Genomic DNA, 14,037 nt, shown 5'->3' on the forward strand with positions numbered 1-14,037 from the left:
AGGCTGACCTGTGTGCTCGCCCTGGCCCCTCACTGCAGCCATGGGGACACAACTGGTCAGCTGAGTATCAAGACCACCACAACTGAGATTTATGACCAAAAATCCTCCTAAAAATTGCTCAAGTTGCTCATGCTCTGGTAGTTGAAACAGGCACAGAAACCTCAAGTAAACCTTAGTTCATAGATGAACACAGAGAATCTCAACAGGAGGTGAAAACCCACCTCATAAAATAGCAGGAGAGTGGAGCCTGGGGCCACGGCAGCCCAGCCCAGGGCAAGGCCTCCTGGGCACCGCTGACCTGAAGCCGCAGGTGGCCTTTGCTCCAGCATGTGAGGATACTCTGTAGGTGCTCAGGGTCTACACCAGGAAGGGCAAGGCCCGGCTCCAGGCCTGCCCGAGAAGAGCCACCAAGGAAAGAAGGGCAAAGCCCAGCAGAAAGCTTTGAAGAGCCTGAGCGCCAAGAGCCCCACCCAACTGCCAGTACCAAGGCAGCAGGAAGGGTTTCGAGGGTTGAGGGGAGGCTAGATGAGATATACCTGGTTGGACAAAGTGAGGGCCGAAGAGAGAAGAAAAGGCTCTGTAAGACTGAACGTGTGCTCCACAAAGAAGCCGGGAAACTCTCAAGAGAAGCTGAAGAACGGGAACGACAAGGAGAAGGGACACCGTGCACTGTCTTCCATGGCCCAAACGACTGTGCAGGTCCCAGCCCCACAGGCTGCCCTGCCCACCCAGGCACTAGCAACCAGATCCGGTTCAGCAAGTGCAGACTCCGAAAATTCTGGTCTCCCGGGGCTCCCCAGGACTCCTGCCCCTTCTACCAAGATGGAGAGACAGACCAGCAAGAGAAGGGCCCAGAGTGGGGCCGAGGCTGCCCACTACCCACACTTCACAATCCCCTGCACAGAGCCCAACTTCTCCCAAGGACACCAGCCAGAGTCAGAAACAGCCCTGACCACTGCACTGTGATGTTACTGGCCACCCAACCTTTCAACCACAGGATTAAAAAAAAAAAAACTAGCAGTGTGGGGAGTGGGGGGAATCCATAGGCACTCAGGAGTCATCCAGAGAGCCTCTCGTGCCTTGAGTGGGCCCTGAAAGGTCCCTGAATCTGCCCTCCCACCTCTCGAATCTGTGAAGAAGACAAGCTGCTGGCCCGCTCAGTCCATGTGATGGGGCCGTCACTCAGCTCTCCAGATGGGCCCAGGAGAGCACAGCTGACCACACCTTCCACAGACCGCGAGGGGCAGGAGAAAAGACGAGATCCTTTACAAAGTGAGAGAGACCTGGCTCTGACAGATTATACCTATTTAAAAATCAAAACTATTTCTAAAACAACAAACCTAGGAAAAATATTTGCACTTCCCATCACAAAGGGCTACTTACTAGTCTCCCAACTATAAAAATAAATAACCACAGACCGGACAGAAATATGTAAACATCTCAGCCAAAAGGAAATTTAATGGTTTACTAATGTATAAAATAGATGTTCAAGCTCTTTCAGTTAAACACTATACTGACAGGTCATTTTTCTATTAACACATTGCTAACTGCTAAGTCGCTTCAGTCGTGTCCGACTCTGTGCGACCCCAGAGACGGCAGCCCGCCAGGCTCCCCCGTCCCTGGGATTCTCCAGGCAAGAATACTGGAGTGGGTTGCCATTTCCTTCTCCAGTGCATGAAAGGGAAAAGTGAAAGTGAAGTCGCTCAGTCATGTCTGACTCCCAGCGACCCCACGGGTCTGCAGCCTACCAGGCTCTTCCACCCATGGGATTTTCCAGGCAAGAGTACTGGAGTGGGGTGCCATTGCCTTCTCCATTAACACATTAGAAAAATACAAATATTTGATAACATCGTTTCAGGAGGCAGTGGGGAAAGAGGACACTTCACTGTTTGCCAGTGAGAGGTAAGTGGGTTGAAATCACTACAGAGAGCCATGTGTGTAATATGACAAATGCCCAGCAATTCCACCTAGGAGTCTATCCTGCAGACACAGTATGTGCAGAAGGCTGTACACCACTGTTTGCACAGGCACATCTCACGTTCTTGTGCTTTGCAGATATTGCGTTTCCTACAAAGTGAAGGTCCAAGGCAACTGGGGGGTTAAGCAAGTCTATTGGTGCCAATTTTCCATCAGCACTGGCTTACTTTTCATCTCTGTGTCGCATTTTGGTAATTCTCACAATATTTCAGAACTTTTCATAATATTTGTTACGATGATCAGTGACCTCTGATGTTACAAATGCAAAAAGATTACAACCTGCTTGAAGGCTCAGGTGATAGCCAGCATTTTTAGCTAATGTATATATTAACTAAGATATGTATGTTGGGGGACTTCCCTGGCAGTCTGCTGGTGAAAACCCCATGCTTCCACTGCAGGGGCCATGGGTTGGATCCCTGGTTGGGGAATTAAAGATCCTGCATGCCATAAAGCGAGGCAAAAAGAAAAAGGATAAATATGTTGTATTTTTTAGACATAATGTTATTGCACACGTAATAGACTAGAATGTGAACAAAACTTCTACGCACAAAAAAAAAATCAAAAGATTTCTGTGACCGACTCTCCTACATTATTCACTCTATAGCAGTGGTCTAGAACCAAACTCGCAGTATTTCTGGGATATCAAAACTGAAAATGGCCCCTAAGTTCCATCAGAGGAGGACTACTAAATAATGCAATGCAGCAGAGCTGTGAAAAAAGAACAAAGAACTCTGATCCAACACAGAAACCTACTAAAGATACACTGTTGAGTGAGGGGAAAAGATATAGGAAACTGTACAGAACGTTCCCATTTACGTTACAGGACAAGGAAAAGAGCAGAAAGGAAAATGACTGTGTATGCATTTGATAGGTTAAGAAAACAAACTCTAGAATATCAAGAAAATAATAGGAAAAGGGGCAAAACCAAGTAGAAAAGAGACAAAAACTTTTCACTGTGTGTCTTTTTATGTCTTTCATTATTGAGTCTTGCAGTGACCACCTTAGCAACTGTACAAGGCAATCTGGTTGTGGCCCTGGGACTGTATGACACAGTCTCCTGCTAAGACACAGAGTGCAGCAAGCCATGAGAGCAACAGTGCTCAGGATGGGAGGTCAGCTCTCCAGGGCTGACAAAGGGGACATCTCAGGGCTCCCAGTGGCCAAACACAAGGCATAGGTCGTGGGTAGGTAGCTTACTCCAAGGACAGAGACAGTCACAGCAGTCTCTGCTAGGTAGACAGTGATCTGTGTGTTTCAAGCAAAGAATTATGTATAAACCGATTTCACTTAAGCTAGAATAGGAATGCCCCAATGTTGGCCAGATACTGATAAAAGACAGGACGAACCTTTTCCACCACTTCATTCTACAGCAGAAGATTTGACATCTTCAGAAGAAACTAATTTGCCAATTTCCCGACTCCCCCATTTACCTAGGCCCAAAACTTCCCTCCCTGCTTGAAGACCACCTACTCCCACCTTGTGGAAGCCTGCTGTCTCCTGGGAGGGGGGTACTTTGTTCTTTCCTGGCACCTTTCCTTCCATGTTCCAGTCTCTCCCAGCTTTTGGAACTGTCTCCACCTCCTACGCTGCCTCATCCCACAGTCTAGACTGAGCCCTGAGACCATGCTCCCAGCTCCACAGCTTAGATGCCGAGAGTTCAGTAACCACGATCTAGGGTGACTCTTCAACACATCAGGACCTCCCCAGCTGGCACCCCACCTGCACTTCCATTCTTTCCTCTCCACACTCCACACACGCTTCTGCAACAGGACCTTCCCAAAGCCTCCGCCCCTGAGCTGGAGAAGATGGCCTGAGCTGGCGGGAGTGAAGCCCCCATGACCACACACACTGGATGCAGTAACACTGGCTGGACCATCTGTCCATCTTAGAGACACACAGACTCTTCGTTTCCCTTCACACACTCTCCCTACAATGGACTTCACAAAGTACCAGAGTGTTCTCCAGAAGCACTGCTCTTGATAAAACTGGACTTTTAGCAGAACCCAGTCTGTAGGGTTGCAAAGAGTTGGACATGACTGAGAACACACGCAACAGATGCCAAGCAGAAGTTAGCAACGAGTCGACTTTCCTCTAAAAAGCTTGCAAAGACCCCAACATATTTTCTTATTTTATAAGAAAATAAAACCAATCCTGCCAGGCAGAAAGGTCTCCTAGAATGAACAGTGAATTCTGGGGAACAAATTCACCACCTGACAGCCCTGCCCATCGTATCAGGTCTGGAGAACCGATTTCACCACAGAGGCATGAACCACATGTCCTCCGTGGTGCCTAGGAAATCATCCGTTCAAACCATGAACCTAGATGAGACATCACAGTCAAGTGATTTGCGTATCTGGATATTCAGATTCACAAACTACAGCCACCTCCCACCCTGCCCATGACTAGGCTCCAAGCCGGCTAAGGAGGGAGTGGGCAGGGGAGCAGGAACACTTACTGTGTGGGATGTGCTGGCGGAGAGCGGCGTGTGTGTGGAGGCGAGGCTGCTCTGGTGGCTGGAGAGGGAGCTGGAAGACAAGATGGCACCACGTGTCCACCACGGCCCTCCATACCAGGGGCCACTCGGCCAGGCAGGCTACCCATTAGCTCATCTTGTCCCCCCACAGGAAGGCCTGGCTGGACACCCTTTATTCCGCATCACCTCGGACAGGTGTTCTGTGGTTAGAAATGACCTAAAGGCTTGCTCACTTGCCATGAGGATCCAGGACATCCTGCCCTGACATCCTACAGAGCCCACTTCAGGCAGCTCTAACCACCTGCTCTGAGACAGTAAATGTTAAGAACAGGATTGTACTAATAACACTGCCAGCCTTGGAGACCCCCTTAAATCTGTGTGACTGGGAAGAAAGTTCCTATGTCAGCCCACACGCCAGAGCTTGAATGCCAATCAAATGCAGAACTCAAGAAGCCTGGCTTCTGCTCCAGGCTGCAGGAGGCAAGAGAACTCTGCTCAGAAGGCAGGTGAGGACCCACCAGTCTGGTCCTCCCACGCCTGTGCTGATCACTCATCTCTGAACCCACAGCAAGTGCCACACAAGAGACCTGCTCAGAAATCCCCCAGCACTCTCACTCCACATCACAGTGATGGGGCCCAGAATGTGGGACAGGGGCGAGGCACGGGGCCCCCTCCTGAAGGCTAAAGAGGAACAGAAGCGACCCTTTGGCCCCACCCCATTCCCAAGGGCCCAGGGCTGGGTGACAGCAGAGGCATTACAGGCAGCAAGGCTTTCACACCCGGCACCTGAGACCCCACCCCCGCCACACAGCATTACTGCGAAAGGCCAGGATGACAGGCAGGGGCAAGTGTAGGCTCTGTCCATGGACACAGCCATCCAGAAGCTTCAGGACTTGGCCTCGGTGCCTCGGACTCTGGGTCTCTGTTGTCCCCGTACCTGCTGAGCTGAGAGAGGGGACTGCTGGACAGGTCCCCGGGCTGGGACAGGGAGGGCAGAGTGGCAGTGTGCTGGGATGCAGGGGGCAGAAGCGGAGCGCAGGAGGTGGTGCTGGGCAAGGAGGCCACAGACGGGAGGGCAGAAGGAGGGTCTGTTGTCTTTGGAGCTGGAACGGATGAAGTAGCTGTAAGAAACAGATCAGTTTAGCTCCAGAACCAACCGTGAGTATTGGAGAAGTGCTCAATGTTTTGTGACAGGTTGGCTGGGTGAGACACACACAAAGTGACACCCCAGGGGACAATGCATGAGCAGGCTGCAGGCGGCCCTGCCCTGTCTGCTGTGATGGTGGGAAGCATGGTCGGAACACAGGCCCCAGGCGAGGAGATACATCTTTATCATCACACAGAGCCCCGATGAAGGGGTCAAATCCTCCCGACTAAAGGAACCTGACCCTGAGCTGCACCCAGACACGGAAAGAGGCTCAGAGACTGACAAACACGGTCACAACATGAACACAATAAAGGACAGTGACCACGTGGTGGGGGAACCACCCAGGGGTTAGGTCTGCTTCTATCAAATGAGTATCACAGCCGGCTGACCTCGGGAAAGTTCATTGCCAACAGAGGGGAGGAAGGGGCTGAGAGCCCTCTCCAGGGTACATACACCATGGAGAACAACACACACCTAAAACCTGAGGAAGACACCCCTGCCCTCCACAGCTACTTCCAAAAGTGAGCATTTTCTTCACACACACTTCAACAGAACAGACCTCAGAGCACATAAACACATGCATTAGGCTTTCAGAAGAATAAGAATGCAATCAATCCCAGCTGCAGAAAAGACTCAGTTTTAGTGCCATCCACATATACAACTCAGATATGTGCTTGGAAATAAAAGCATCATTGTTTTCTGCAGTTATGAAGGGGCAGCACCTTGCTTCGGGAGGCCCTGAGAGTCCAGGGGACATGAGCTAGTCTCCGAAAGGGAGGACAGCTCAACAGGCTGCACAGGCAGTGACAGGGCAATACAGAGCATGGTCAGTTCTTAGAGTGGTCCTCACAGCCCTGAGGCTTTTCACTGACAGGCCTTCCCAAATGGCACCTGTTCTTGCAGAAATCAGATAAAGACACCATAGATGTCCCCGGCCCAAAACTCACCTCCTTGGGTGTTGGATCACATCAATGGCAGGTTCACAGAAAGTGTGTGGTGAATGTTGAGTGTGACAGAGTGTGCATTTGTGTGTGTGTGTGTGTGTGTGTGAGTGAGAGAGAGAGAGAGAGAGAGAGATGGTTGGAGAAGAGCGCAAGGGAGATGAAAACCTATCTAAAATCCACACTGTTTCATGGACATCTCACATCTCATTATCTCACTTGAAATCTCCAAATAAAATCTCTTAGTAAACCTCTGTGTGCTCTTGACCACACACCTGGGCCAAAGAAACTTTCCACCACAGATTGTAACTCCAGTGATCACTGAGCTGTACTAGATTAGGTGGGCTCTCCCTCCATTTCTCCCAAGTATTTATAGTGAGCAACATTTTTCTCTCTCTCCTGAACCAGCATGCCAATTTCTGCTTTAAACATCTTTCGCATTACTCAAGTGAAAGCCCTCTTAAAACTTCTTGGAATCTGGGCCTCTGAGAAAAGCATATTTTAAATCCAACCTATACTCCACACTTGGGATGCATCTTAAGACAGCAGAATGATGCAAGACCCCCTTCTTGCTGTAGATATATTTCTAGTAATACCATCACCTACAGTCTGGTCACAGGGCCTCTCTAGCTCAACTCCAAACTGAAAAAAATGCTGCCAATGATGAGTCAGAGATAGCTATCAGAAAAGATGGAAAAGGACTATTTTTGCAGAATTAGCCATTGGCCAATCGTTTTCCCCACCACATCCACTATGCTCTTTTTCTGTCTGTGGTTTCCACCAGTCACAACAAGAATAGTTAGCTCATATACTTACTGTCTACTGTCTGCTGACTTCGACTACCACCATGTCCATTCTATAAGAAAGAGAAAATAAAGTAAGTAAACCCTCCATCAAATGACAACCTAGGTTGGGATTTAGCCACAAACATATGAAGATTATGAATTAAGCAAAGAACTATGACCTGTTTTATTTTGTTATTTAAGAAAAGGAGAGGCAATACAACAAACTCTTAATAAATCCCAGCAAGCTGACCTTATTTACACCAAACTGGTTATTTAAGGAAGTAATAAGAATAAAAAATAAGACCAAAAGCACAGGAAGCAATGAAACAGTCCTAAAAATTAATAAGCCATAGGCAGGACTTGGGAACTCTCACTATATTGAAATGACAACAAGCCTTTCTGTCTCATGGACATTCTGTCTCCTGAGTACCCCACATACTAGAAAGCAAGTGTTTCCAAATTATAATGAAGATAACGTTCATGCAAGGAATTATCGTATTTTATATCATTCAATTGGTCTGAGTTAACCACGAAGCACTTCCCTAGAACCTTCAAACAGAAGGCGGCATCCTGACAAAGAAAACTTTACTTCCACAGATGGGGTGTGGAGACCTGGCAGAGATTGAGGGCTTCGCTAGTGGCTCGGTGGTAAAGAGCCACTCCTGCCAAGGCACGAGGTGCAGGTTTGAGTCAATCCAGGAAGATCCCACATGCAGTACAGCAACTAACGCTAACTAACTCCATGCGCCACATCTACTGAGCCAGTGCTCTAGAGCCTGGGAGGCAACTACTAAAGCTCGTGTGCCCAGAACCCTGTGCTCAGAAACAAGAGAAGCCACGGCAATGAGAAGCCCGCGCATCTCAACTAGAGAGTAGCCCCTGCTCACCACAACTAGAGAAAAGCCTCTGCAGCAGTGAAGACCCAGCAGAGCCAATAAATAAAAAAATAAACTTATTATTGAAAGAAAAAAAACAATGACTGACAGTGGAGCCTACAGGGCTCAGACAGGCTCTGGATGGGACAAGGAAGCTGAGGATATGATCTTCTCAGAACAGAAATTCAGTACACTTTCTTTTCATAAAATCCTACATACAACACATTTTATTCTTAAAACAATTTGAGATTTACAAGAAATGTAGACAATAAAACAGAACTGTTGGGAAAAACAAAGCAAAAAAAGAGCTAAAAGACTCAGAGAAGGGAAAGTCAGTAGAAAGGGTACATGGAGAGCAATCAAAGTTCTGTTCTTCTGCCTCCCTCTCAACGATGGTTCACTGTTCGGTAAATATACACACATGACATCAAGCATATGCCTCCAAGACAGCACAAAACCAACATACAAAGTTTTCTCAAAACTATACTAGGGCTTCCCTAGTGGCTCAGTGGTAAAGAATCCACCTATCAAGGCAGGAAACATGGGTTCAATCCCTGATCCAGGAAGATCCCACATGCCTTGGAGCAACTAATCCCATACACCACAACTACTAAGCCTGAGCTCTACAGCCTGAGAGCCACAACTACTGAAGTCCCCATGCCTTAGAGCCTATGCCCTGCAACAAGGCAAGGCAAGCCACCATGATGAGAAATCAGTACACCACAACTAGAGAAAGTCCTTGCAGCAAGGAAGACCCAGAGAGCCAAAAAAATAAAATATAAAATAACTCACTAGACAAAAAGAGGAATGAAACAGCTGCCATCACCTTAGGAACACTTCATTTCACCTAGAAAATCATTTTTAAAATACAAACACTAGACCATATTTAAAAATAGACAGCCATTGGGAATTTGCTGTATGATGCAGGAAGCTCAAACTGCTGCTCTGTGACAACCTAGATGGGTGGAATGGGGTGGGAGGTGGGAGGGAGGTTCAAGGAGGAGGAGATATATGTGTATGTAAAAGTGAAAGTGTTAGTCGTTCAGTCGTGTACAACTCTTTGCAACCCCATGGACTGTAGCCCTCCAGGCTCCTCTGTCCATGGAATTCTCCTGGCAAGAATACTAGAGTGGGTTGCCATTCCCTTCTCCAGAGGATCTTCCCGACCCAGAGACTGAATGTGGGTCTCCTGCATTGCAGGCAGATTTTTTCCATCTGAGCCAACAGGGAAGCCCCAGGCTGATTCATGTTGATGTATGGCAGAAACCAACACAAAATTATAAAGCAATTATACTCGAATTAAAAATAAATAAACCTTTAAAAAAATACAAACATTGGAACAGTAAGGTCCTACTGTATATCACAGTGAACTATGTTCCATATCTTATAACCTACAATGGAAAGGAATCTGAAAAAGAATATATACATATAACTGAATCACTTTGCTGTACATGTGAAACACAACATTATAAATGAACTACAATTAATTTAACTAAATTAATTAAATTGATTTAAAAACTATTAAAAACAGAAACAAAAATTTCACAAGCAATGGACAAACTGACACAATAAAGAAGCCATATTATTTGGGATGAAGGAAATTCTAGGCAGAAGCATGCTGGGAACAAAAATAATATTATCAAATGATCAAGAGAGATCAGAAATCTGGTTCAATTAGCTGAGCAAGAAATGAGTTGAACAGTGATACAGACAAGAAGAACAAGAGGTCAAGTTAGAGCTGGAACTGAGATGTTGGTACAGATGACAGAGATTTAAAGAAATGGTCTGATTTATATCTTAACCACTAAAGACCAGCACTTTCCAAGGGAACAGAATATTCTGCAATAGTGGAAATACTGTCTGTTTGTACTTGGTCGTGTACTATAGTGACTGACCAACCATATCTAGACAGACAACATTTAAATCATGGTGTGTCAGAGAAGCTGAACTTTTAATTGTGTATTTAATTTAAACTACCACATGTGGCTAGTGGTTACCATGTTGGAAGTCACAAAAATAAACTTTTTACAGAATATATATTGAAAATACATGGCTTTTTAAAAAGGTGTCAACCCAGAAAGAGAAATACAGGTGGAAAATGAGAGCAACAAGATTTTATACAGTAGAAAGCACATGTCAGATAGTAACTGACTTAGCTGACCCAGTAAAGCCAAATCCTAACCAAGTAGTTAAGAAAACCAGAAAACCACTCAACTTACATCCAAGAACCATACCAAGCAACTCAGTACTAATATATATCACATAACTTTGGAACTGGGTGTCGAGGCAGGGCTAAATGTAAGAGAATTTTTTAAACTCTGCACAGCAGGGTGAACACCCCCTTCCATCTTCTCCCACAGGCTCTAAACTTCAACAATGAATATTCAAAGGGCAGCCTTCTGTTCACACTGACAGATAGGTATAGGTCCTATAGGGAAGAGACTGGAAGAAGAGTCCCTAAAGAATCCAAATAAACCCAACAGGAAAGGCCCACAGGGCTGATGAAGGAGCTCTCACCCCTACAGAAATGGCCAACCACACTGTCCCTCACTGAAGCCCATGTCCAACAACCTACCCCTATAGACAGTTTCAGTGTTAAGTGGGCACACTGGATTCACCAGACATTTGAGGAAAACATCCAACGTGAAAGATGGAAACGGAAGGGAGGAAAAAACTCTTAAGTCAATACATGCAAACATTTCCTCATAATCTTAGAAGGAAACTTAAGAAAAGAAAATGTATTCAAATGTCTGCTATGCCAATTCAACTGTTTCTATTATTTTCATGTTCTCACCACTCTAAAGTAGCTCTCACTAGTAATGCTTGAATGTCTGCCTTACAGGAAAGTGAAACATTACAGACTATAGTCCCCACTTACCCCACTGAAACCATTCTGCACAACTCAGGGTGTATCCTAACACTATCCATATACCAGGTGTCTGGGTCCATTCACACAATCCCTGTGTATGGGTGCGTGAAACACGGGTTTCAAACAAGATGGCTACAAACTATATAGCTTCTTCTCAAAAAGTTAGCAGATTTTTAAAACAGAATTTTCTAAAAGGAAATTTCCCAAACTACATATTGAGCTCCAACTGAAATTTCCTGTGAGAATAAACCTGAAAGACCACTTGCCGTGACGGTTCCTGGAGCTGACTCCGACGGACTCACAGAGCTTTGGTATGCGATCCTGTTATGCACAGAACTCTGGTCGTAGGAGGAAGACGTTGTTACTGGACTAGTGGAGTTCAACGAGGAGCTGGTCAGACTGGAGGAGGTAATGACGGAAGTTGTGTAGGTGGAGTTCTGTACTGCACTGGTCAGTGGAAGGGAGGTATTCAAAGAATCACTATAGAGAATAAAAGACATGAGACATAAATCTGTGTCACTTCATGGTTTTCATGAGGTAGAACAATTTCATCTGTCATATTTTAAATTAAATAAACATATCTGTAACTATAAAATTAATACTGCTGCATCATTTATATGATGCAAATGAAGATTAAAAGAACCATTAATCCCTCCTCCCAAATTAGAGCAACCTAATTTAATTGACAGTTCAAAACTGGGAAAAGACTATGTCAAAAGACTATACTGTCACCCTGCTAATTTAACTTATATACAGAGTACATCATGCAAAACGACAGGCTGGACAAAGCTCAAGCTGGAATCAAGATTGCTTTGAGAGATATCAACAACCTCAGATATGCAGATAATATCACCCTAAGGGCAGAACATGAAGAGGAACTAAAGAGCCTCTTGATGAGTGAAAAAGGAGAGTGAAAAACCTGGCATAAAACTCAACATTCAAAAAACTTTGAATGTTCAAAAAGATACAGCATCCGGTCCCATCACTTCATGGCAAATAGAAGGGGGAAAAGTAGAAACAGTGGCAGATTTTCTTTTCCTGGGTTCTAAAATCACTGCGGACACTGACTTCAGCCACGAAATTAAAAGATGCGAACTTCTTGGAAGAAAAGCTATGAAAAACCTAGACAGCATATTAAAAGCAGAGCTATCACTGCCAACAAAGGTCCACATAGTCAAAGCTATGGTTTTTCCAGTAGTCATGTATGGATGTGAGAGTTGGACCATAAAGAAGACTGAGCACCAAAGAATTGATGCTTTTGAACTGTGGTGTTGGAGAAGACTATTGAGAGTCCCTTGGACAGCAAGATCAAACCATTCATTCAATCCTAAAGGAAATCAACTTTGAATATTCTATTGGATGGACTGATGCTGAAGCTCCAATACTTTGGCCACCCAATGCAAAAAGCTGACTCATTGGAAAAGACCGTGATGCTGGGAAAGACTGAAGGCAAAAGAAGGAAGCAGCAGAGGATGAGATGGTTAGATAGCATCACTGACTCAACGGACATGAATGTGAGCAAACTCTGGGAGACAGTGAAGGTAAGGGAAGCCTGGCATGCTGCAGTCTATGGGTGGCAGAGTCGGACACGACTTAGCGACTGAACAACTAATAGGCAGGGTGACACTATTAAGAATTCTTAAGAAACTTTAAGGCATCTAAATGTCCTGAGTCTGTCCTTAGAAAGGGAACTCAAGCAAATATCAGATTTTGGCTCTAGAAGGTAAAAAATGTAGTAAAATAAAATCTAAAATCTGAGATTCCTCTATTTATAAATATTTATAAAGTATTCCATTGAAAGAAAATAAGTGTTAGCAAAGATGTATAGACACTGCATCCCTCACAGATTACTGGTAGGAATGTAAGTATTTCAGCCACTAGGGCATAAGTCTGACAGATTCTCAAATGGTTAAATACAAGAGTTACCAAAGGATCCAGCAACTCCCAGGTACAGATCCAAAGCAAATGAAAGCATATAAAACTTAACTGAATTTTCACATCAGCATGATTCATAACAGCCAAAAAGTGGATGTAACACATATATCTAATGAGTGGATAAACAAAATGTGATGTACCTGCACAATGAAATACTATTTGGAAAACAAAATGTACACACACTATAAAATGGATGAACCTTGAAAACACTATGCTAAATGAAAGAAGTCAGAAACAAAAGACCACTTATTGCATTTTCCTAGTTATATGCAATCCCACAATAGGCAAATCAGGAGACAGATTACTGGTTTTCAAGGGATGGAGTGAGGGGGAAAGCTGGGCATAACTGCTAACAGGCACAGGATTTCTTTTTAGGAGGATGGAAGACATTCTAGAGTTAGCTACTGGTGATAGTGACACAAACCCATCACTATAGGGTTTACCTTCTCCACCAGGTGATTTCTTAGGCTCTCCTGTGTTTTACTTTACAAAGGACTTAATCAAAACCAGAAAGAGAAGTGGGGAACTGTATACCTTAAAGATTTTGAATACAAGCTAATGGGAATCTGGCTATTTTCACTGCTTGCAGCTGATCCAAATTCAGAAAGAGAAGATTCTGATCCAAATTCCAAAGTGCCAAACTGGACGTTTAATCCTGTGACATCTGCTGATCCAGGCATTTCCACTGCAGAAGCTGGGATCTGTAAAAGCAAAACCATGATGTTAGCAACGGAGGTGAGAGATTCCCAGTCCCAAAGGCCTGCAGAGCTAACAAGCACTGGGTTCCTAGGGCCCTGTGGGGAGGCCTGAAGAACAAGGAGTGAAAGGCAGGAAAAAGAAAAAGGATTTTTTTTTTTTTTTAAAGAGAAAGGAACAGAGCCAAGAAAAATTAAAAAGTTAACGGAATGGTCAGTTCCACCAAATGCTTCTTAGCATGGGGGGCAGGAAGTGGGGGGGGGGGAGGGTGTGACACGGGATTGTGGTGATGGATGAGTGAAGAAGAGGGACCTCTAATGAAAGCATCACCTGGTCAAG

At 45.1% G+C, this 14,037-nt stretch overlaps 1 protein-coding gene and 1 non-coding gene across 35 annotated transcripts in view; both read right to left on the bottom strand.

The window, feature by feature from the left end:
- Positions 1–14,037, bottom strand: part of UBAP2 (ubiquitin associated protein 2) — a 104,911-nt gene that overhangs the window by 6,177 nt on the left and 84,697 nt on the right. For 31 of the 34 annotated variants that reach the window (XM_081519225.1, XM_081519074.1, XM_081519251.1 and 28 more), the window contains 5 exons: positions 13,537–13,703; positions 11,334–11,547; positions 7,355–7,394; positions 5,388–5,571; positions 4,433–4,502 (listed from right to left, as the gene is read on the bottom strand). In XM_081519225.1, coding sequence (XP_081375351.1) covers positions 4,433–4,502; positions 5,388–5,571; positions 7,355–7,394; positions 11,334–11,547; positions 13,537–13,703 — 675 coding nt within the window. Of the gene's footprint in view, positions 1–4,432; positions 4,503–5,387; positions 5,572–7,354; positions 7,395–11,294; positions 11,579–13,491; positions 13,704–14,037 lie in introns of all 34 variants that reach the window. The other 3 variants (XM_081519280.1, XM_081519291.1, XM_081519300.1) reach the window with 3 other exon arrangements.
- Positions 6,218–6,302, bottom strand: LOC145521960 (small nucleolar RNA SNORD121A). The gene has a single exon (XR_014065796.1). It is a non-coding gene; the product is annotated as a small nucleolar RNA SNORD121A (small nucleolar RNA).

This window comes from Giraffa tippelskirchi, chromosome 1, assembly GCF_054371585.1.
Source record: "Giraffa tippelskirchi isolate mGirTip1 chromosome 1, T2T-mGirTip1v1.2.pri, whole genome shotgun sequence".
In the NCBI taxonomy this organism is placed as follows: Eukaryota; Metazoa; Chordata; class Mammalia; order Artiodactyla; family Giraffidae; genus Giraffa; species Giraffa tippelskirchi.